Below are 24,946 nucleotides of genomic sequence, written 5' to 3' on the forward strand. Positions count from 1 at the left end.
GCTCGCACTGCGCCTGCGCGCCGCGAGCACCGCCCCTCGCTCGGCAGACAGCGGGGCGGCGGCGGCTCCTTCCGGTCTCCTGCCAAACCTGTCAAACACCAGTCCAGTAAAATTCAGACCTAACGGTATCCTTTCTAAAAAAGAGAGTCCTATCTGACTGCCTTTTCTGCCTTTCCTGTGTTTAACCCGTTGACCGGTGGGCAGCTCCCCAACTCGGACGTGTACGCCTCCGCTTGCTGACTGACGGGTAAACGCGGCCCTTCGACAGGCCGCCTGACAGGCGGCAGAAGTGACAGTTACAACAGGAAGTGCCCTGCTTCAGCTTCTCTTCAGTGCGTCCGCCACGTAGGGAAAAGGAGCCCACATTGAAGTGACAGCTGAAAACCAACCCCAACTTCAGCCGCGTGGGCGGTGCTCTCTCCCTTTGCGCATCCGGCGGAAGGCCCTGCTGATTGGCTGCCGTCCTGCCGGCGGGGCGCGGTGATTGGTCGGTGCTGACCCTTGACGTCAGCGGGGCCTTCTGGGCGCGCGCGCCGGAGCAGCTTTGAAAGTGAGGCGAGCGGCCGTCATGGAGGCTTGCGGGAACCTGGCGTGCGCCCTGCAGACCTGGTGCCCACTGGACCTCAGCCAAGGTGAGGACGCGCCCGGGGTCCGGGTGCTCGGAGGGGTGCTGGGCAAGGGCCGCGTCCTCCTTCCGCTCTGTACTCCTGTGTTTCGGCCTTGCCCCCGGGTCTGCGCGGAAGCCTCGCAGGTGCCGGGGCTTCGGCCGCGCGGCTGTTTGTTGGCCGAGCTGACCTTCTGAACTTGCGGCCCAGGGGTGCGGCTGCAGCCTCCGGGCGCCCGTCGTCACTGAACGGCAGTGGGTGTCCCCACCCGCCGCAGTCGCTGCTGGCTGCTGCCTCGAGGCTGCGTTCCATCCCGCGGCATCTCTGTAGCCGGCAGTCTTTTTTTTTTTTTTTGACTCATATGTTTCTGAGTCATTTCATTTTGTTTGCCTCACCTGTCCCTTTCCACTGTACACTTTATTTGGGCTTATTAGCTAGTGATTTAGACGGTAAAGAATCTGCCTGCAATGTAGGAGACACGGGTTCGATCCCTGAGTAGCCAAGATCCTCTGGAGAAGGGAACGGCAACCCACTCCAGTATTCTTGTCTGGAGAATCCCACAGACAGAGGAGCCTGGCGGGCTGCAGTCCATGGGGTCACAGAGTCGGACGCGACTGAGCGACTTCAGCTTGGTTATAAGACTTTCACAAAGGGACAGCTGAGATAGCTTTTTATTGTCTCTTCTCTAGCTTGAACATATGGGGAGGCTGGGTCTTCCCCCAAACTGTTAACATCTATAAAGTGTTTTCCTACTTCATGTTTTTAGAGGATGGCCAACCTAATAGCCAGCTGTCAGTTTAATAAGTAACAGGTTTTTCTAACCTTTTCTGCTTCTCTCTTCATTCTGCCTCCCCTGTGTAGTATGACTTGTGCCCAGAAAACTGTTCTCTTCTTGAATGTATTTAGAGTCTAAAGCTAATTGCTGCAGAACATTAGCTGACTGTGGTTGCCCTTTCCTGCTAGAATGGGTGGATGGAGTATGGGAACTGGAATTCACGGAGACCGAGCCTCTGGATGCCAGCATAGAAGCAGAGATTGTGCAGACTGGACTGAGCGCATTCACAGAGCTTTACAGCGCAATGCTACCTTTTGCTACTGAAAAACGTGAAGCTGCTGAGGTAAAAGAGAAAAAAACCAACCCAGCCCTGTCGTTGTTAGAAATGTCAGGTAAAAACCCGGTATCGTCTAGAGCTTGGTCTCTGGTGTGCAGCGCAGAAGGGAGAGCGGTGTAAAGAGTGCGGTTCACTTACTGGGATGGCCTCATAACTGTCCTCCCAACTTATTAGTCTGTGATTCCTTTCATGTCATGAGCATTGTTAACAAGAGCAAATTAAAGGACAAGAGTAAAGGCCAAGGTAAGGATGAAAACCAGTAAGCGAAATAAGAAAAGGTGGCCGAGGACAATGCAGTGACAACTCAGATCACCTTCGCTTTAAGGAATTGGATGTTCATCTGAGAAGTGATTAGTTGAACTAAGAAAGGGAAAAAAGAGTTGCTTTAAATGGAGTTCTACATAGTGTGACTGTTACTCTTTAGGTCATAAGCTTCTTTTCAAAAAACTAAAGAACTAGAAAGCAGAACAAAGAATGCTATGCTAAGTCTCTTCAGTCGTGTCCAACTCTGTGTGACCCCATAGATGGCAGCCACCAGGCTCCCCTGCCCCTGAGATTCTCCAGACAAGAACACTGGAGTGGGTTGCCATTTCCTTCTCCAATGCATGAAAGTGAAAAGTGAAAGCGAAGTCGCTCAGTCGTGTCCGACTCCTAGCGACCCCATGGACTGCAGCCCACCAGGCTCCTCCATCCATGGGACTCTCCAGGCAAGAGTACTGGAGTGGGATGCCATTGCCTTCTCTCAAACGAAGAATACTTAGGTATTAATATTTCTGAAAGATTTAAATTAACAAAAAATATTTCTGTTATTAGTTTCAGGTAGCTTTTCAAAAATTAAATCAATCTGTTAAATACTTGTTGAGCATAATGCTAAGTACCACGTGCAGTACCCAGGAGGGTCACATGGTGAGGGTACGGAGCCTCCCCCTGCAGGGGCAGCGGGAGGGAGAATGAAGCGCTGGGAGCGTGCACTGTCATTGCTCTGGCCAGAGCCTGTGCAGTGACCACATCCACGGGCGTGAAGAAGCACGGGCCACCAGCTCTATGTGTTAGAAACTGCTGTAGGACACGTTAAATACCATCTTGGCGTGGAGAAGGCATCTTGGCTTGCCTGGAAAAGGCAGCTTGCTGAGGTTGAGGTTGGGAAGGTCCCAGAAAGAAAGAAGGTAGCTGGCTGGAGGCACATCTCCACAAACGGCTGGAATGCTGACCAGTAATGAGGATTCCAGGGCAGCCTTGAGAGGGATCCTCACAATGGGGATGCACAGCAAGTCTGAGGGGATGGGGCAGGGTGGGGGCCACAGGACAGCTGTGAGTGGGGTCCGTGGTAGGCTTCCAGAGTGAGGTGTTTGCTGTCCACAAGGTTCGGGTCTAAACGTCATCCCTAGACTAAACCGCTTGTCCTCACATCTGCCTCTAGGAGGAAAGGGTTCTAGGGCGCAGTAGACTCAGGAACGTGAAGAGTGCTGTTTCAGATGGGTGTTCTTAACCAAACACGGACTTAAGGGGGGACTGCTGTCCCCAGGGAACTCCCTGGGGACATTATGACTGACCCCTGAATCACATGGGTTTTGGCTGCACAGGCCCACTTATATGCAGAGTTTTCAGCAGGACTGCATGGTCCCGGGTGTTTCAGTCCCTGGATGCAGAACCACAGATGTGAAGGAACTGTGTCTACGGAGGGCTGGCTGTGAATTACATGAGGACTTTCCACTCGCCCCATGTTGTTCAACAGTCAATTGTGTTTTGCTCATTGATTTTTAAAAAAATGTGTGTTGTGGTGTGGTCTGGGTTATGGTTGTGGAAATTGGAGTGGAGGGCTAGAAACTGGGGACTCTTTTTTCAAAAAGAGTTAATAGAGTTTTGTGAACTGGGTCTTTGTCAGATATGAAATGCTGCTAAGGTGATTGGGTTCCCCAGGGTCACAGTTCCAGGCAGCGGGAGGGGAGCTGAGGTGGCCTTAGAAATGAAGATGTAACTGCTTTCTTCCACAAGCTTCATGGTGAAGGAAAGAGGTTGCAGAGGTCTAATTTCCTGAACTTTTGTGGGCTTATGTGTTTTTAAGGTGGCTCATAGTAAACCATGTTTTGTTCCTACTGTTTGCTTTATACAAATAACCTATTTTCTTATCATGTCTATAAGAGAAGAAAGCATAGAACAGTGATCAGATTAATGAAATTATGGTGTATGCTCTAGGATTTACTTCCTCTCCTACCGAGGCTGTTTCTGCAGTCTGTTGAGCGAGACACTTTCAGGTTTTCCTCTTCTGTTCCCATTGCCCACAGAACATTTCGACTTAAAAAAAGTTTCTCTGATTTTTTTTAGTTAGTAATTAGAGTAATAAATGGATTGAGGTACATTTAACATAGATGGAGGGGTGACTTGTCCGAGTAATCACTGATATAGGTTCCCCAGTGTAGCTTTCAGGTATAGTAATTTCAGAAATACACATGTTTCAAATTTACCCGAAGTTATTTTGCAAGTTTAATTAAGGTTCTTGTATAGTTTCTTATCTTTGTGACTTTCATTTTATTTTTTCTTTTATTGGCTGAGCCACTCAGCTTGTGGGATCTTAGTTCCCAACCAGTAACGGAACCCAGACTCTCCCCAGTGAAAGCATGGAGTCGTAACCACTGAACCACTCCAGGAAGCTCCTCAAATTTGTAAACTTTGAATAATACACTTTAAAATTTTCTGTTTTAGTCCCTTTGAAAATGGCAGACGTTTATAATTAGGAGGCAGAATGGTCTATTTGTTTTTTTTATAGAGCACTAAGCATTCAGAGGAATCAGATACAGCAAGAGGAGACTCTCACAGTGCTCTAACGACTGGTACTTACCGTTTGCCCTCCCCTAGAGCATTTGGACCTTCTTCATGGAGAACAGAATTTCCCACAATGCGCTGATGGCCTTGTTTCACCACTTCGTTTATAAGGTCCTTAAGAAAAACGTCAGTGCTCAGCAGCAGGAATTCGGCCTTCATGCTGCCGGGCTGTATTTTCTGCTATTGGAAGTGCCAGGTATGCACGTTTGGTGTGATGGGGCAGGCCTTCTGTTTGTAATTTGTTTGCTTGGTTTTGAACTGTTATATCAATGCTTTGTCCTCACTGGGAGATTAGGTGACAGTGAATCCGTGAAGCACATGGTCTGTCACAGGTGTTCAGAAAGCTCTCCTGTTTTCCTGTAAATGTGATTTCGGATGTTACTATGCTAAGTCTATAACCCAGCACACAGTCCCAGAGAGGTAAGGCTGGAGGGGGTGTGCCATGTGCCATCGAGACATCCCTGCCCTCTGACTCCTGTCCAGCCTGAGAACAGTGGCAGTTGGAGGGATGCTGTTGCTTCCGCTGTGTGGCGTGGACAGTCGGTGGACTGCTCTCATCTCCAGGGCTGAGCACAGCTGCTCACAGTGAGGGAGCACAGAGGGGAGTGTGTCTGTGCTGCTGCCCCACCTCCTTCAGGCGAGACCCACCCCGGGCCCGGGCAGGAGACGGTGTGGCTGAGGAGTCAGCTGCAGCTGTGGGACTGCGAGTTCACTAGAAGAGAAAATCAGGATCAGTCCACCTGCTGCTTGTCATTGCTTATGTCAGTGCCTTTGTAGTAAATGTTAGGGACCTACTCCATATGATTTGAGAATTGGAAGAAAAGCTATGACCAATCTAGACAGCATATTAAACAGCAGAGACATTACTCTGCTGACAAAGATCCGTCTAGTCATAGCTGTGGTTTTTCCAGTGGTCATGTATGGATGTGAGAGTTGGACTAACGAAAGCTGACCACTGAAGAATTGATGCTGTGGTGCTGGAGAAGACTCTTGAGAGTCCCTTGGACTTAGAGGATATCCAACCAGTCCATCCTAAAGGAAGTCAGTCCTGAATATTCATTGGAAGGACTGATGGTGAAGCTGAAGCTCTAATACTTTGGCCACCTGTTGGGAAGAACTGACTCATTGGAAAAGACCCTGATGCTGGGAAAGATTGAATGTGGGAGGAGAAGGGGATGACAGAGGATGAGATGGTTGGATGGCATCACCACCCCGATGGACATGAGTTTGAGCAAGCTCCAGGAGTTGGTGATGGACAGGGAGGCCTGGCGTGCTGCAATCCATGGGGTCTCAAAGAGTCGGACACAACTGAGCGACTGAACTGAACTGACTGCTCATTGCCTAGGTGGAAGTTGAATGAAACTTTTTTGCTAAAGGTTGCTGTTAGTTAAGGAAAAGCCTGTGTTTGTTTTTTAATATTTCATTGTTGTAGCAGATATATTTCAAAGCAATTAAACCTACCTTGCTTACTCTTCATTCTTTACGAATAGGCAGCGTAGTCAATCAAGTTTTCCATCCAGTGATATTTGACAAATGCATTCAGATTCTAAAGAAGTGCTGGCCTCAGGAATCCAGCTCGAATCAGAAAAGAAAGAAAGAGCAACCAAAGAACACTCAGGGCAGCTCACAGGAGAGCAGTAAGAGAGCAAGGCCCCACAGGAGAGAGGAGGTGGAGGTAAGAAGGGGTGTGGTCATAAGGCGTGTCTGATTTGTGTAAGAATTTATATCAAGTTAGGGTGTCGGGGATCATGATTATGCCAAAGCCCTAGCATGCTGTCCTCCTTCCCTCCCCTAGGAGTGGCCTCATGCCCTCCTGAGCCTCTGTTCCCCATGCTGTCTCCCCAGCCTCCCTGTCACCTCCCTCCAGTCTGTTCCCAGGGGTGCCTCACCGCAGGCCAGCAGGTGTTACCTTATTTTCATTAGAGACCATGGTTGAAGTGTTCAGAGGACTCATGTCCACAAGAACATCATAGAATAACATTAATTCCAAATTCTCGTGTGACTGGGGTAGAGGTTCATTGACAGCAGAACTGGTAAGAAAACCAGGCAGTCTCCCTGACGTGAAAATCCGGACCCAGAAGCTGTGGTAGCCTTCATCTGGTCCAGACTGAGCTTGCAGCCATGGGCCCAGGGTGGCCACCTAGAGTTCCACTGGCTTCTCAGGGACATTGCAACCTCGGGACAAGCTGTGAGGCGGCGCCACACAGTCAGCTGTGTATTTCTCCATAATCTAGATGGATGAAAGTGCTCAAGAAGAAGAGGGTGAAGAGAGTATTTTTTTTTCTTCTGAAGATCGTCGTCAAATTCGAAATGTCATCTTTCAAGTTTTGAAGAACTTTATAAGGCTTCTTTCTAAATTCTCCTTAAAAGAAAAGCCAGAGTGTATACAGAATTGTGTGGAGGTAAGTGAGAATGCCAGGGACCTTGGGCAAGTTCAAAGAGCGACGACAATGGCCAAGATTTAAAGAGTGAAAAAAACCAGGCCTTTTCTTGGTATCTGTTTTCCAGGTCTTTGTTGCGTTAACTAGTTTTGAACCAGTTCGTTACGAATTCCAGGCTACGCAAGCCCGGTGAGCAATTAAATCTTCCAGTGCTAACATTTAATTAGGGTATGATGTTTTGCTGAAGCAGAGGTGTAAATGTCATTTTATCCTAATTGGCACACAGGTAGAATTTATTCATTTAAATATGGCTGATAGGGTTAGGAGTTTATCCTAGTGAAATCATGTCCATTAACTAGTTTTTTGCCTTTTTTTTAGAATTCTCAGAGAAATGAAATGTATACCAGAACTGGCCTATCACGGATTGTATTTGCTTTGTTCCCCTCTTCACAGAGAAGGAGACAAGGTAAAGGGGACGGGAGCTGAGTTACAGGGAACTGAAAGCACAGGGTCGTGCGACTAGAAACGCTGGAAGGACTCAGCGTGACGTGGTGTGAACTTGCTGGACCATTGGTGTCTGTGACGAGAAGCGCCGTCAGCACGTGGCTGACATTCAGGCCCCTGGTGCCGCAGGGCGCTCCTGTGGGCGTAACGCAGGCTCCAGTGGGGCCTGTAGACGAGCAGGAGCCGCCGAGCACTGCTGCCCCTCGCGCGCTCGCCAGAGGCCTCTGGGGCAGGGCAGATGGCTACGGGCCTTGCCGCTCCCTCGCAGGCCCCTGTGCCCCTGTGTTCCTGTTAGCGCCTGTGCCTTAGTGGATAATTCTGCTGACACTCCTGGTCAGCATTCGTATCTAGATTTGCCCGCTGCTGCTGCTAAGTCGCTTCAGTCGTGTCCGACTCTGTGTGACCCCATAGACAGCAGCCCACCAGGCTCTACTGTCCCTGGGATTCTCCAGGCAAGAACAGTGGAGTGGATTGCCATTTCCTTCTCCAATGCAGGAAAGAGAAAAGTGAAAGGGAAGTCTCTCAGTCGTGTTTGACTCTTTGCGACCCCATGGACTGCAGCCTACCAGGCTCCTCTGTCCATGGATTTTCCAGGCAAGAGTACTGGAGTGGGGTGCTGTTGCCTTCTCCAAGATTTGCCCGCAGTGACCTTCAAAGCCACACAGCCCTGACACTGGGGTTAGGGCTTTTTAGGCCCTAGGCTGTTACTCAACCTGAATGTCGTTGGTGCAGCAGGAGTTTGCAGAAAACGTGGCAGACCAAGGCCCTTGCCTTCGGTGCCTGCAGTGCCCTGGTTTCCAGGGGCAGCGGGGTGAGGAGGCCCTGGGCACTCGGGCTCTGCACTTGGGTCCTACCCCTCGCTGCTGTGTGTCTCCCTTTGAAAAGAAAAAAAAGGATTACTTACTTTTGGCTGTGCTGGGTCTTTGTGGCTGCGAGCAGGCTTCCTCTCAGTTGCTGCAAGTGGGGGCTACTCTCTGATTATGGTGCAGTGGCTTCTCGTTGAGCACAGGCTTAGTTGCTCTGAGGCATGTGGGATCCTCCCGGACCAGGGCTTGAACTGGTGTCCCCTGCATTGGCAGAGGGATTCCTTACCACCGAGCCACGGGAGAAGCCCTGTGTGTCCTCCGTGAGTCCTTGGTGTGCTCACCTGGACAAGGAGGATGAGGGGCTTCCCTTTCTGTGGATTTCTCAGGAGGACTGCAGGGAAGAGTGCCTTGGTGTAATGCCTTCTGTTTAGAAAACACCCCATATTTCTCTAATATTTGATGTTGTTCTCTCTTCCCCGTGTTTAGAATATGTGATAGCATTCACATTAAGACTTTTAATTTCTGTGCCCTTTTTAACATTGTAGGAAGTGCAGAGGATGGGAAATAACCCTTTCAGGCAGCAGCATCTCTAAGGACAGGGTGTTTTTCATTGCAAAAGTGTTGGCCTGATGTTGGGTGACTGGTTGTAGCCTGACCTTTGATTACTTGACTTGGGACTACTCATCTTCCAAGTCTTTTATTAAGTATAAAGTGGAGATAATAGTAGTGTCAAGTATAAAATGGAAATGTCTTGCTGACCTCATTAGGTTGAGAGATCTCACAGTAAGTATGGTCAAATCTCGTAATACAGAGACATGCTTAATGCAGTACCTGCCACATCCTTGGTTTCCAGTAAATTATTTTATTCGCTGGATGCATGAGTTAAGTTCTTGAGTAGATTATGTGAGATGATATATGGGAAGCTGTTCTCTAAGCTTCAGGTGTAATATAGGTAGAGAATCATCACCTTCCTCTTTCCTCTGAGGGGTAATCCGTTGCACTCTTTGCCCTTGCTCAGTTGCGGCTGATTCTCTGAGCCCTGGTTTCTGGGCTGGAGTATAAGGCAAGCAGAGAAACTGGGTGGAATCCGGCTCATCAATCTGTAGGCAGCACCTCCACACAGTTCATTTTGTGCAGGTATGACACCTGGTCATCAACCAAAACCTGTGTCAACCTCTACCTGCTGGCACTTGAAATAGCTCACTGTGGTCTGCGTCAGTTTCCAAGGCCCTGGGTTTCCCTGTCATGCCTTAAAGTTGCATTTCCTTTCCTCTTCCAGGTTCTCAGATACGTTTTGCATCAAATGCTCTGCATAATACTGATGGTAGAAGTGGGTAAAGGCTCCCATCACACCCCCCTTGCCATCACACCTCCGGTTGTCAGCAGTAGGAAGCTGGCCGTCCAGTTTGTAAGGTAAAGGACACACAGCTCGGGTCTCTCTCTCTGTCACTTGCCCTCAGTCGCCTGGGCCCTGTGCTAGCCAGGACCTCTGACACCTGTGGAACTGACACATGTCTGGGCTGTGTGTGGTTTGTGGTTCAGAATAAAGCGCATAGCAGCTTGTCTGGCTTGTGTGGTAGAGGGTGGTGTTGGGAGCGGTGAGGAGTGCACGGTCCGTGGGCCCGCCTGTGAGGCCAGCTCTGGGTCCCGACCGCAGTCTCAGTGTCTGCTGCTCCAAGTCTCTCTGCCTTTTTGACTCTCCTCTGAGTCTCTTTCCTTAGGTTCCTTGCCACTTTTTTTTTTTTAACTTCTTTATCAATAATTGATAGACTAATCTTCCCCTCACGAGTCAGTAGGCTTTGCCTACAAAGTCCCACATCTGGGCTTTACTGGGAAGATGCTGCTGCATCACAAGCTGTTCTGTCCTCAGTCTTGTCTGTCTGGCAGCAGCACGGAGGTGGTGGGGACAGTGGAGAGCGTGCCCGTGAGCAGATGCGGTGCCCAGGCAGGTGCGGGCGCGGGGCATGGGTGCGGGCACGGGGTGCGGGCGCAGGTTGCGGGTGCAGGTGTGGGGTGTGGGCGCGGGGTGTGGGTGCGGGTGCTGGCATCTAGGTACAGGCACTGTCTGACCCCTGAGTGAGCCTTTCTCCTTAAGGATTTTTTTTTAAACAGCAAATAAGAGGTTTTAAGTAGAAGCACGTGTTTTAAATTTTCCATGTATTCTTGATGTCAGCAGTTGTAGTACTATTTCTATAATGGCGTAAATAAACTTGAAAATGCGTTGAATCTGGGCATTTAATAGCTTCTTTGAGGGTTAATTTTGGAGAAGTACTGTTAGATATTCATTTTGCTGACCTACCACAAGGTAGTACTATGTCTCAATCTGTCATTTACTTCAAAAGGCTATATTGGAGCCTTTTTTAAAAAAAAACTATTATCAAGCTCTTCACAGAGAAAGCTTGCCAAATTTTTTTAAAGTTATTTATTTATTTATGGCTGTTCTGGGTCTTAACTGCTGCATGGGCCTCTCTCTAGCTGTGATGACTGGGGGCTACTCTGATCGCAGTGTGCAGGTGTCTTGCTGCAGAGCGTGGACTCGAGGGCTCCCAGGCTTCAGGGGTTGAGGCACGTGGGCTCAGGAGGTGTGGCTCACGGGCTTAATTGCGCCTCTGCCTGTGGGTCCTTCCTGGATCAGGGATTGAATCCACATTTACTGCATTGGGAGGTGGATTCTTTACCACTGAGCCACCAGGGAAGCTTTATTTCAGCCTTGATAAGAACCATTGTAAGCAGTCCAAGGATCTTGGGAGGTCTGGGCCCTGCCCCTCCCTGACTGGCTGCTGGAAGCAGTTTGGAGACCACCCGGGCGTGGGGAACGGTGCTCCACCGTGACGCTCTCTTCACACCCCACACGCTCAGACCTTGCTGCCAGCACAGGCAGATTGTTCTTAGTAGTTACGGTTTCTAAAATGTAGAAATGTCACTATTTTTGAGAATAGGTTCAGGGAAAGTTGTTATTTTACTTTTATTATAGGTATAAACAGTGACTGTTTCTTTTTTTTTTTTAAAGTTTGCTGGTGGATGAACTTAAAGAAAGCATGTACCCAGTCCTTCGTACTCTACTGCAGCACATCTGTGTCAAGGTACTGTTTGCTGTATTATCAAGAGTATGAAAAACATGTGAAAGTAAATACCTGTGTGTGTTCGTAGACATGAGTCTATATCATTACCAAGCACTGTATTTTTTATTTAGTATGTTCACTGTTCTCTTTGAGTATTTTTGGGAGGATAAAACAACTTTTTTTCCTTCTTTAGAAAACTTCAAATATATAAAGATATAGAACAGAGTAATGAACAGAATGTTAAGTGATTTTGTATAAGGAGAAACTCGACCAGCACATAGGCACACTGGATTTTCTTAGGAAGCAGATTTCATCATATCTCTTCAGACATAAATATTGCATGCGTCTCTACAGCATAAGAACTCTTCAGAAACATATCCACAAAATATTAACATACCTAAAAAACTCACAATAATGCCTTAATATCATCCAATGTCCGGTTAGTATTCAAAATTCTGTAAATATCTCTTAAAACTTTTAACAATTTGGACAGATGATGCTTCACTTGAACTCTGTGGATCCTAGAGATCTGTAAACTCTCTGAAATTGGGCTTGGAGATTTCTTCTAGACTAGTCTCCCAGTAGGTCTGAGACGTAGAACTGGATAGTCATTTCTGTAACATGTAGACGTTTGGCACTGTTGCTGAGCTGGGTGCACTCAGCGCTTGTCTGCTTGCACCAATGCATGTGTCTCTGTCGTTGTGCATGGGGCCTGGCTGGGCAGCTTCTCAGGGTCTGTGTCTCTGTCGTTGTGCGTGGGGCCTGGCGGGGCAGCTTCTCAGGGTCTGTGTTTCAGGTGGTCGACAAATCTGAGTACCGGACTTACGCAGCTCAGTCCCTGGTCCAGCTGCTCAACAAGCTTCCCTGTGCAGAATATGCCTCTTTCATGGCCTGGCTTTATGGATTAACGCGCAATGCCAAGGTAGGCGCTACGCCTGCGTGAGCTCCTGGCTCGCGGCTCTGCAGCTCTGTGCCTGCAGGCTGCAGCTGCAGCAGCACGGTGCCTGCTTCCTCTGTGATGGGGACGCGTGCGGCTCTGCTTCACCAGGTCTCCCACCGGGTCTTCACTCTTGATGTGGCCTTGGCCCTCCTGGAGCTGCCTGAACGAGAGGTGGATGGCCCGCTGGCCCCCGAGCATGAGAAGTTCCTGAAGCATAAGTTCTTGGTTCAGGAAATCCTGGTCGCCCGCTGTAAAGACAAGGCCCCGACGGTGCGCAGCAAGGCGCTCTCCAGTTTTGCACTCTGCTTGGAGTCCTCTGCCACAGCCCCGTCGGACAGCATCCAGGAGCTCCTGCATAACAGTGAGTGCGCTGAGCACCCGAGCCTGGCCTCGCTCCTGCTGGTCCAGACTGGGTGGCAGAAATAATCGGAGTGCTGCGATAACCGCGGCCCCAGTCCCCTTCAGCTGGTGGTGCTGTGGAGTAGCTCTCACGTGAGTGGTTTCACAGGCCTGTCCTCGGGTTGAGATTGTTGGCTGCAGTCGTTACTACTTTGTGCCGTTGGGTAGTGGATGCATGGGGCCTGTGTAATGCACACAGTGAATTGTCAGTATTTAGAATCTGTCTCATCTTCAGGGCTGATTATCTCGAAATGGGTTCTTCTGTAAATATTTACATATGGTTTCATACTGTGACTTTCCTTCTCTGACCCGTCTGCTTACTTATAGCTCCTGCAGTTCCAGGAGTACAGAGCCACCGACAGAGTCCATCAACAAATTCATCAGGTAAGAAAATCAATGACTATAGTAAAGTTGCAGGATATAAAATCAACACACAGAAATCCCTTGCATTCCTATACACTAATAATGAGAAAACAGAAAGAGAAATTAAGGAAACAATTCCATTCACCATTGCAACAGAAAGAATAAAATACTTAGGACTATATCTACCTAAAGAATCTAAAGACCTATATATAGAAAACTATAAAACACTGGTGAAAGAAATCAAAGAGGACACTAACAGATGGAGAAATATACCATGTTCATGGATTGGAAGAATCAATGTAGTGAAAATGAGTATACTACCCAAAGCAATCTATAGATTCAGTGCAATCCCTATCAAGCTACCAACAGCATTCTTCACAGAGCTAGAACAAATAATTTCACAATTTGTATGGAAAAACAAAAAACCTCGAATAGCCAAAGCGATCTTGAGAAAGAAGAATGGAACTGGAGGAATCAACCTACCTGACTTCAGGCTCTACTACAAAGCCACAGTTATCAAGACAGTATGGTACTGGCACAAAGACAGAAATATAGATCAATGGAACAAAATAGAAAGCCCAGAGATAAATCCACGCACATATGGACACCTTATCTTCGACAAAGGAGGCAAGAGTATACAATGGATTAAAGACAATCTCTTTAACAAGTGGTGCTGGGAACTCTGGTCAACCACTTGTAAAAGAATGAAACTAGAACACTTTCTAACACCATACACAAAAATAAACTCAAAATGGATTAAAGATCTAAACGTAAGACCAGAAACTATAAAACTCCTAGAGGAGAACATAGGCAAAACACTCTCTGACATACATCACAGCAGGATCCTCTATGACCCACCTCCCAGAATATTGGAAATAAAAGCAAAAATAAACAAATGGGACCTAATTAAACTTAAAAGCTTCTGCACATCAAAGGAAACTATTAGCAAGGTGAAAAGACAGCCTTCAGAATGGGAGAAGATAATAGCAAATGAAGCAACTGACAAACAACTAATCTCGAGAATATACAAGCAACTCCTACAGCTCAACTCCAGAAAAATAAATGACCCAATCAAAAAATGGGCCAAAGAACTAAATAGACATTTCTCCAAAGAAGACATACAGATGGCTAACAAACACATGAAAAGATGCTCAACATCACTCATTATCAGAGAAATGCAAATCAAAACCACTATGAGGTACCATTTCACACCAGTCAGAATGGCTGCGATCCAAAAGTCTACAAGCAATAAATGCTGGAGAGGGTGTGGAGAAAAGGGAACCCTCTTACACTGTTGGTGGGAATGCAAACTAGTACAGCCACTATGGAGAACAGTGTGGAGATTCCTTAAAAAACTGGAAATAGACATGCCTTATGATCCAGCAATCCCACTGCTGGGCATACACACTGAGAAAACCAGAAGGGAAAGAGACACGAGTACCCCAATGTTCATCGCAGCACTGTTTATAATAGCCAGGACATGGAAGCAACCTAGATGTCCATCAGCAGATGAATGGATAAGAAAGCAGTGGTACATATACACAATGGAGTATTATTCATCCATTAAAAAGAATAGATTTGAATCAGTTCTAATGAGGTGGATGAAACTGGAGCCTATTATACAGAGTGAAGTAAGCCAGAAAGAAAAACAGCAATACAGTATACTAACGCATATATATGGAATTTAGAAAGATGGTAACAATAACCCTGTGTACGAGACAGCAAAAGAGACACTGATGTATAGAAGAGTCTTATGGACTCTGTGGGAGAGGGAGAGGGTGGGAAGATTTGGGAGAATGGCATTGAAACATGTAAAATATCATGTATGAAATGAGTTGCCAGTCCAGGTTCGATGCACGATACTGGATGCTTGGGGCTGGTGCACTGGGACGACCCATAACAATTTTTTAGTGTATTGACAGAGCCTTTTTAAAATTTATTTTTCAGCTTTTTCCTATCAGAGGCAGGTACCTAACCCTTCTGCAGGTTCAGAGGTGATCCACACAGACAGCAGTGGTGAAGGAGCCGGATCTATGGGTATGTCAGATCTTATCCCTTATTAGATGAGCAGTAACCAGTAGATTTCAGACAACTGTAGGCAGAGCCTCAAAACGTGGGAATTTTTTTTCAAACTCACCCTTACCATTGGAAGGTCTTTTGTTTTCCCTTAAAAGTAATTCCCATCTTATTTCCTTAATGGTGTCCTTGCACTATTCTGTATTTCATTTCAAGGTAAAGAATAAGATGCATTTCACTTGTCATGTATTTCTGTATTTCACATATTTCTGTCACACTTCAGAGAATGTTACAAGTATTTTATTTGCTCACTGAAGTCAGTTGTTATGAACACTTGGGCTTCCTGACCAGAAAGGACCAGTTACTAGGGAAGGTGCTGCTGATGCTGCTGCTAAGTCGCTTCAGTCGTGTCTGACTCTGCGCGATCCCATACACGGCAGTCCACCAGGCTCCCCCGTCCCTGGGATTCTCCAGGCAAGAACACTGGAGTGGGTTGCCATTTCCTTCTCCAATGTGTGAAAGTGAAAAGTGAAAGTGAAGTTGCTCAGTTGTGTTCGACTCTTCACGATTCCATAGACTGCAGCCTACCAGGCTCCTCTGTCCATGGGATTTTCCAGGCAAGAGTACTGGAGTGGGGTGCCATTGCCTTCTCCAAGGGAAGGTGCAGTAGAATTAAATTTAGTTTAGAGAAAAGTCATCACAGAAGAGGGGGAAAAAATGCACAATACTGTGGCCCTTGTTTATCTTTTATTCCTTATTACTTTTTCATGTGGCATCTTGACTGTGCTCATGCCACCCCAGAATCCACTTCTAATACATGACAGGGAACTGTGAGTCCTGGCTTCCATGGGAAAGTGCAGAATCTGGGTTATAGTTTCTCTATACCAGTAATGCTGAAGCTGAAACTCCAGTACTTTGGCCACTTCATGCGAAGAGTTGACTCATTGGAAAAGACTCTGATGCTGGGAGGGATTGGGGGCAGGAAGAGAAGGGGACGACAGAGGATGAGATGGCTGGATGGCATCACTGACTCGATGGATGTGAGTCTGGGTGAACTCCGGGAGTTGGTGATGGACAGGGAGGCCTGGCGTGCTGCGATTCATGGGGTGGCAAAGAGTCAGACACGACTGTGCGACTGATCTGATCTGATCTGATACCAGTAATATGAACTGTCTTTTAACAGGTCACATATACCGTGTGGAAATTCTGGGATCCTTTCTCCCATGAACCCTGTACTTGATTCTAAACACAAGTGATGTTTGTTCTCTTTCAGTGACTTACTGAATCAGAATAATCTGGGATGGTAGAGTGTCAGTGTGAATCAGGAGGGCAGAAACACACCTGGCTAGGTGGCAGAACGACCTGGAGCTACTCTCAGGTTCTGTTTCTGTCTAGCTGTATGGTCTGTGAAAGTCACTTTTATGGGTTCTTCCTTCACCTATATGATGACATGGCATCCTGTAGTAGAGAAAAACTGCATTAGAAGTGAGAGGCAGTCTGAATGCCTAGGCCAGTTGTGTTACTAAAGAGCTGGATGACCCAAGACATGGGAGTCAGCAGACCTCCCTGACTGCTTGTCACTTCTGATCCTGTAACCTTGTCTGTCCTTCACAGAGGGCTTTTGTCAGGTCTGCAGAGATCATATTTAGAGAAGTGACTTTAAAAGATAGATAGAAGAGAGAACATGTGCAGAGAATAACTGATATAATGAGATCTATCCATTTATTTGATACACATGGATATCATTCCTCCCAATCTGTGCAAGGCACTGCAGGTACGAACCCTAACAAAAATAGTTCCATGTCTTAAGGAGTGGGGGAGAGGCAGGCATGCGTGTGTGTAAAATCATGGTGCTGTGAGATGGGTGCTGAGGGCAGTGAAGCGCTGTGGCAGCCAGCACTTGCCATTGCATCGGAAGCGCTACATTTAATGACTAGACATCAGCCTATGTTACTCAAATTCAGAGTAGTAACTCAGGATGTACCAACAGATTCCCTAAAATATCTAAAGAAGTTTAATGTGGAAAAATGTTGAATGTTTGTGTTAGCTCCAGTCTGAGCACGTTACAGGTTCACTGTTGTGCATTGTCATTCAATTGCTCAGTGGTGTCCAACGCGTTGAGGCCCCATGGACGGCAGCACACCAGGCTTCCCTGTCCACACCATCTCTCAGACGCGCTTAAACTCAGGTCTGTTGAGTCAGTAATGTCATCCAACCATCTTGTCTTTTTTGTGTAGTTCTTCTGTGTATTTTTGCCACCTCTTCCTAGTATCTTAATATCTTCTGCTCCTCCTAAGTCCATCCCGTTTCTGTCCGTTATTGTGCCCATCTTTGCATGAAATGTTCCCTTGATATATCTAATTTTCTTGAAGAGACTCTAGTCTTTCCCATTCTGTTGTTTTTCTCTATTCCTTTGCATTGTTCACTTAGGAAAGCTTTCTTATCTCTTCTTGCTATTCTTTGGAACACTGCATTCAGATGGGTATATATCTTTCCTTTTCTCCTTTGCCTTTGACGTCTCTTCTTTTCTCAGCTATTGGTAAGGCCTCTTCAGACATTGAACAGGAGGCAGTGATCAAAACCATCTCCAAGAAAAAGAAATGCAAAAAGGCAAAATGGTTGTCTGAGGAGGCTTACAAATAGGTGAGAAAAGAAGAGAAGCGAAAGACAAAGGGGGAAAAGGAAAGATATACTCATTTGAGTGCAGAGTTCCAAAGAATAGCAAGGAGAGATAAGAAAGCCCTCCTCAGTGATCAGCGAAAAGAAATAGAGGAAAACAATAGAATGGGAAAGCCTAGAGATCTCTTCAATAAAATTAGAGATACCAAGAGAACATTTCAGGCATAGATGGGCACAATAAAGGACAGAAATGGTATGGACCTAACAGAAGCAGAAGAGATTCAGAAGAGGTGGCAGGAATACACAGAAGAACTGTACAAAAAAGATCTTCACGACCCAGATAATCATGATGGTGTGATCACTCACCTAGAGCCAGACATCCTGGGATGTGAAGTCAAGTGGGCCTTAGGGAGCATCACTACAACAAAGCTAGTGCAGATGATGGAATTCCAGTGGAGCTATTTCAAATCCTAAAAGATGATGCTGTGAAAGTGCTGCACTCAATATGCCAGAAAATTTGGAAAACTCAGCAGCGGCCACAGGACTGGAAAAGGTCAGTTTTCATTCCAATCCTAAAGAAGGGCAATGCCAGAGAATGTTGAGGCTACTGCACAATTGCACTCACTTTACATGCTAGCAAAAGTAATACTCAAAATTCTGCAAGCCAGGCTTCAACAATAAGTGAACTGTGAACTTCCAGATGTTCAAGCTGGATTTAGAAAAGGCAGAGGAACCAGAGATCAAATTGCCAACATCTGTTGGATCATAAAAAGCAGGAGAGTTCCAGAAAAACATCTACTATTGCTTTATTAGCCTTTGACTGTGTGGATCCCAACGAACTGTGGAAAATTCTTTAAGAGATGAGAATACCAGACTACTTACCTGCCTCTTGAGAAATCTGTATGCAGGTCAAGAAGCAACAGTTAGAACCGGACATGGAACAACAGACTGGGTCCAAATCAGGAAAGGAGTACGTCAGGGGTGTATATTGTCTCCCTGCTTATTTAACTTATATGCAGAGCACATCATGTGAAATGCCAAGTGGGATGAAATACAGGCTGGAATCAAGATTGCCCAGAGAAATATCAATAACCTCAGTTACGCAGATGACACCACCCTTATGGCAGAAACTGAAGAAGAACTAAAGAGCCTCTTGATGAAAGTGAACGAGGAGAGTGAAAAAGCTGGCTTAAAACTCAACATTCAAAAAACTAAGATCATGGCATCCGGTCCCATCACTCGATGACAAATAGATGGAGAAACAATGAAAACAGTGACAGACTTTATTTTCTTGGGCTCCAGTCATTGCAGACGGTGACTGCAGTCATAAAAGTAAGTGACACTTGCTCCTGGGAGGAAAAGCTGCGACCAACCTAGACAGCATATTAGAAGCAGAGACATTACTTTGCTGACAAAGGTCCATCTAGTCAAGGCTATGGTTTTTCCAGTGGTCATGTATGGATGTGAGAGTTGGACTATAAAGAAAGCTGAGAGGTGAAGAATTGATGCTTTTGCACTGTGGTGTTGGAGAAGACTCTTGAGAGTCCCTTGGACTGCAAGGATATCCAACCAGTCCATCCTAAAGGAAATCAGTCCTGAATATTCATTGGAAGGACTAATGCTAAAGCTGAAATTCTAATACTTTGACCACCTGATGCAAAGAGCTGACTCATTGGAAAAGACCCTGGTGCTGGGAAAGATTGAGGGCAGGAGGAGAAGGGACGACAGAGGATGAGATGGTTGCATGGCATCACTGACTCGATGGACATGAGTTTGAGCAAGCTCTGGGGGTTGATGATGGACAGGAAAGCCTGGCGTGCTGCTGTCCAAGGGGTCACAAAGGGTCAGACACAACTGAGTGACTGATGTGAACGGAAGTGGACTCCTGTGGCATGTATTAGCCTCCGTGCATCATTTCTCAGGCACGCTGTCTCCCAGGTCTCACCCCTGAATCTGTTTCTCACTTCCACTGTGTAGTCGTCAGGGGTGTGGTTGAGGTCATACCTGAATGGCCTTGTGGTTGTCCCTACCTTCTTCAATTTAAGTCTGAATTTGGCAGTAAGCAATTTGTGATCTGAGCCACAGTCAGTTCCTGGTCTTGTTTTTTGTTGACCATATAGAGCTTCTCCATCCTCCTGTGCAAAGAATATAATCAATTTGATTTTGATATTGACCATCTGGTGACGTCCATGTGTAGAGTCGTGTCTTGTGTTATTGGAAGAGGCTGTGTGTTTGCTATGACCAGTGCATTCTCTTGGTAAAAGTCTGTTAGCCTTTACCCTGCTTCATTCCGTACTCCAAGGCCCAATTTGCCTGTTACTCCAGGTGTTTCTTGACTTCCTACTTTTTCATTCCAGTTCCCTGTAATGAAAAGGACATCTTTTTTGGGTGTTAGTTCTAAAAGGTCTTGTAGGTCTTCACAGAACCATTCAACTTCAGCTTCTTCAGCATTACTGGTCGGGGCATAGACTTGGATTACCGTGATACTGAATGGTTTGCCTTGGAAACAAACAGAGATCAATCTGTTGTTTTTGAGATTGCATCCAAGTACTGCATTTCAGACTCTTTTCTTGACTGTGATGGCTACTCCATTTCTTCTAAGGGATTCCTGCCCACAGTAGTAGATATAATGGTCATCTGAGTTAAATTCACCCATTCCAGCCCATTTTAGTTCACTGATTCCTAAAATGTTGATGTTCACTCTTGCCATCTCCTGTTTGACCTCTTCTAATTTGCCTTGATTCATGGGCCTAACATTCCAGGTTCCTGTGCAATATTTTTCTTAACACTATCGGACTTTACTTCCATCATCAGAATATCCACAACTGGGTGTTGTTTCTGCTTTACCTCAGCCTCTTCATTCCTCCTGGAGCTATTTCTCCACTGATCTCCAGTAGCATATTGGGTACCTACAGACCTGGGGAGTTCATCTTTTAGTGTCGTATCTTTTTGCCTTTTCATGCTGTTCATGGGGTTCTCAAGGCAAGAATACTGAACTGGTTTGCCATTCTCTTCTCCAGTGGACCACATTTTGTCAGAACTCTCCACCATGACCCGTCCGTCTTGGGTGGCCCTACATGGCATGGCTCAGTTTCATTGAGTTAGACAAGGCCGTGATCAGTTTGGCTAGTTTACTTTTCTGTGATTGTGGTTTTCATTCTGTCTGCCCTGTGATAGATGAGGATAAGCGGCTTACGGAACCTTCCTGATGGGATGACTGACTGTGGGGTAAATTGAGTCTGGCTCTGGTTGGGGGGCCGTGCTCAATAAATCTTTAATCCAGTTTTCTGCTGTTGTGTGGGTCTGTGTTCCTACCCTGTAGTTTGTGAAAGTTGCTCAGTCCTGTCTGACTCTTTGTGACCCCATGGATAGTCCATGGAGTTCTCCAGTCCAGCATACTGGAGTGGGTAGCCTGTCCTTTCTCCAGGACATCTTCCCAACCCAGGAATCAAACCAGGGTCTCTGCACTGCAGGCGGATTCTTTACCAACTGAGCTATCAGGGAAGCCCCCTGTAGTTTGGCTTTGGCTGAGGTCAAACTGTGGTGGGGTTAATGGTGGTGATGATGACCTCCTTCAAAAGGACTTATGCCAGCATACCTCAGCTCCTAGGACTGTTGTATTCAGTGCCCCTGACCCTGTGGCAGGCCAGTATCGAGCCATGCTTCCACTGGAGACTTCTGGATGCTCATAGGCAAGTCTGGCTCAGTCTCCTGTAGGGTCACTGCTCCTTCCTCCTGGGTCCTGGTGGGCACAAGGTTTTGTTCGTGCCCTCAGAGAGTCTGTTTCCTGTCCTGTGGAAGTTTGGTAATCAAATCCCACTGGCCTCCAAAGTCAGATTCCCTGGGGGTTCTCAGTCCCTTTGCCGGATCCCCAGGTTGGGAAGTCTGTTGTGGGCCCTAGAACTTTTGCAGCAGTGTGAGAAGTTCTTTGGTATAATTGTTCTCCATTCTGTGCGTCCTCCACGTGGTGGCTTTGTGGTGGGGCTAATGGCGACCTCCTCCAAGAGGACTTTGGCCAGATGCCACGCCCCCCAGCCTGCTGCAGCCAGCGCTCCGTCCCCAGGGCAGGCCACTGCTGACCTGTGCCTCCGCAGGAGACACTCAGACACTCTCAGGCCGGTCTGACTGAGTCTCTTGTGGGGGTCACCGCTCCTTTTCCTGGGTCCTGGTGCAGACAGGGTTCTGTTTGCACCCTCTGAGCGACTCTGGTGGGTATGAGGTTTGATTCTAAACGCAGTTTTGCCCCTCCTGCCATCCTGTTAGGGTTTCTCCTTTGCCCTGGGACGTGGGGGTATGTTTTTTTTGGTGAGATCCAACATTCTCCTGTTGATGGTTGTTCAACAGCTAGTCGCAATTTTGGTGTTCTCAGAGGAGTAGATGAGCACAAGTCTTTCTCCTCCGCCTCAGAATCCAATAGTGGATTCTCACTGTTGTACAGACGTTTCCAAACGCTACTGTATTGCTTTAATGATGCGTCTAAATGATAAGAGCTTGCCAGAGGTAAAGAGCCCATGTTCCCACCTTATTTTTGATAAACTAAAATGACTTGTGTTGTTGGCATTAACTGTACGTTAAAAATTTGTATAGTTACTACATGCCAGATACTGTGCTAATAAGTACCGTTGTTGGTGTTTTTTGTTTTGAGAGATAATTCATAAAAGTCACCGTTTAAAGTATGTTGAATCCAGTGGTTGTTAGTGGTTCATAGATTTGTGTAATCAACTTCCAGAAGCTTCTCATTAACTGAGTGGGAAACCTCATCCCCACGAGCAGTCAGTCCCTGTGCTCCCCCCGTCTGTGGATCCTCCTGTTCTGGACAGTTCACACAAGTGCAACCCTAGAACATGCAGCCTTGTGCAGACAGCTGCTTTGCCGTCTGTTTTCAAGGCTCATCTGCGGTGAGGCGTGCACTACTGCATCAGCGCTCTGCTCCTCTTGGTGGCTGCATATAGCCCCTTGTATGGGTGGACCACATTTTGTGCGTTCGTTCATTCTGGCAGTTCCTCAAAATGTTAGACGTAGAGTCACCACATGACCCAGCAGTTCCACTGCTTAGTGTGCAACCACAAGGGAAGAAAAGAGTGAATCCACACACACACTCATACACAACATCCGCACTCATGCACCACATGGAATGAGGATGTTGGTAGAAGCATCCTTCACAGTAGCCAAAAAATGGAAACAACCCATGTCCATTTATCTTTTGATTTTTGAGGTAAAAGTTCATATTTTCTACATCCAGATCCTTTTCGGATATGATTTGCACACCTGTTCTTCTCATTCTTAGGGTTATCTTTTCACTTTCTTGATGGTGTTCTAAGAGTTTTATAGTTTTAGCTCTTAACATTTTGGTCTTGGTTCAATTTTGAGTTAATTTTTGCGTATGATGTGAGTTAGGGATCCATCTTTCACTGTAAATATCAAATTGTCCAACTCTTTCCGACCTATTGGACTATACAGTCCATGGGATTCTCCAGGCCAGAATACTGGAGTGGGTAGCCTTTCCTTTCTCCAGGGGATCTTCCCAACCCAGGGATCGAACTCAGGTCTCCCACACTGCAGGCAGATTCTTTACCAGCTGAGCCACAAGGGCAGCCCAAGAATACTGGAGTGGGTCACCTTTCCCTTCTCCAGGGGATCCTCTCGACCCAGGATCAAACCGGGGTCTCCTGCATTGCAGGCGGATTCTTTACCAGCTGACCTACCAGGGAGTGCCAGTGTGGGATATATTGCCACCGTAACGACACTAAGCTTTCCAGCCCATGAACAAGGGATGCCTTTCTATAGTTAGGTCTCCTCTAATTCATTTCAGTGATGTTTTATAGTTTTCAGTGTGTAACTCTTGCTGTTTACACTTATTCCTAAGTATTTTATTCTCTTTGTTTATTATAAGTGAAATTGCTTCCTTAATTTCATTTTGATTGTTTATTGATAGTTTATACAACTGATTTTAATGATGGATCTTGTATCCTGCAATGTTGCTAAATCAGTTACTAGCCTTAAAAGGTTTTGTGTGTGTGTGTGTGTGTGTGTGTGTGTGTGTGTGTGAGATTCCTTAAGATTTTCTACCTATCAGATCATGCCATCTGTGAGAATAGTTACTTCTTTTTTCTAATCTGAATGCCTTTGTTTCTTTTTCTTGCCTGTTTTCCGCACTGGGACTGCTAGCGGAGTGGAAGTAGGGAAAGTAGACACCCATGTCTTCCATTTGTCTTTCCCGTCGAGTGTGGTGCTAGGTCTGCGTTGCTTCAGGATGACCTTTATCACTGTGAGGAAGTTTCCTGTTTTCTGACTTTGTTGACTGTTTTTATTGTGAACGGGTGTAGGGTTTTGCATGCACCACTTCTGCATCTGTGGAGATGATCATGTGGCCTTGGTCCTCTGTTCTGTGATGGCATATCACAGTGAATGATCTTCCCATGTCCTCGGATAAATCCCAAGCATGGAGTATAATCCCTTTTGTATTTTGCTGGGTTAATTTGCTAATATTTTGCTGAGGATTTTTGTTTTTAATTTTTTATTTTTTGGCCTTACCACGGGGCATATGGCTTCTCGACCAGGGAACAAACCTGTGTCCCCTGCCTTGGAAGCTTGGAGTCTGCACTGCTGGACCCAAGGGAAGGCTCTTGCTGAGGATTTTATGTTTGTATTCACAAGAGATTTTGGTCTGCTGTTTTCTTGAGCTATTTTGTCTTGTTTTGCTTTCAGGATAATACTGGCTTCATAGAACGAGGTGGAAAGTGATGTAGGGATTCTAGTTTTTTGAAAGAGTTTAGGAAGCATTGTTTTAGTTTTTGTTAATTGGTGTTTTGTTAATAGTTGGCAGGCTCCAGTAGAGCCATCTGGTCCTGACCCTTTGTGCATGTGTGTGAAATATTTTGCTTACTAGTTCAGTCCCTTTACTTGTTACTGTGTATTCAGTCTTTATTTCTTCTTGAGTTAGTTTTCCTAATGTATATCTTTAATAATATATAGATATTTAATCCAGGTTACTTAAATGTGTTAGCATAAAACTGTTCATAGTATTCATAACCTTGTCCCTCCTTCATTCCTGATTTTAGCAGTTAGACTCATCTGTTATTTTCTGTCTAGGAAAGTATTAGTTTGGTTGATCTTAAATAACCTACTTTGATTTCATTGACTTTCTTTATTGTGTTCCGTATTGTTTTATTTTCTACTGTTCTTTCTTGTGCATCAGCATTTCTCAAGTGTGGTTTGGGATCCCTAAGCCTCCTTCAGTGGGCCCTTGAAGTTAGTACCGTTTTCATAGTAATATTAAGACATCAGTTACCTTTTACTCTCTGGTTTTCTCAAAA

At 46.2% G+C, this 24,946-nt stretch overlaps 1 protein-coding gene across 2 annotated transcripts in view; it reads left to right on the forward strand.

Moving 5' to 3' along the window:
* The first annotated feature begins 42 nt into the window (after nt 1-42).
* The window catches only part of NCAPD3 (non-SMC condensin II complex subunit D3), a 59,623-nt gene continuing 34,719 nt past the window's right edge, over nt 43-24,946 (forward strand). For both annotated transcript variants that reach the window (XM_006068484.4, XM_006068485.4), the window contains exons 1-13: nt 43-632; nt 1,569-1,723; nt 4,574-4,736; nt 6,031-6,215; nt 6,775-6,942; nt 7,049-7,110; nt 7,300-7,387; nt 9,511-9,644; nt 11,242-11,314; nt 12,090-12,215; nt 12,342-12,594; nt 12,960-13,016; nt 14,943-15,032. In XM_006068484.4, the coding sequence (XP_006068546.2) occupies nt 569-632; nt 1,569-1,723; nt 4,574-4,736; nt 6,031-6,215; nt 6,775-6,942; nt 7,049-7,110; nt 7,300-7,387; nt 9,511-9,644; nt 11,242-11,314; nt 12,090-12,215; nt 12,342-12,594; nt 12,960-13,016; nt 14,943-15,032 (1,618 nt within the window). In that variant the 5' untranslated portion in view covers nt 43-568. The remainder of the gene's footprint in view (nt 633-1,568; nt 1,724-4,573; nt 4,737-6,030; nt 6,216-6,774; nt 6,943-7,048; nt 7,111-7,299; nt 7,388-9,510; nt 9,645-11,241; nt 11,315-12,089; nt 12,216-12,341; nt 12,595-12,959; nt 13,017-14,942; nt 15,033-24,946) is intronic.

This window comes from Bubalus bubalis, chromosome 16 (assembly GCF_019923935.1).
Source record: "Bubalus bubalis isolate 160015118507 breed Murrah chromosome 16, NDDB_SH_1, whole genome shotgun sequence".
In the NCBI taxonomy this organism is placed as follows: Eukaryota; Metazoa; Chordata; class Mammalia; order Artiodactyla; family Bovidae; genus Bubalus; species Bubalus bubalis.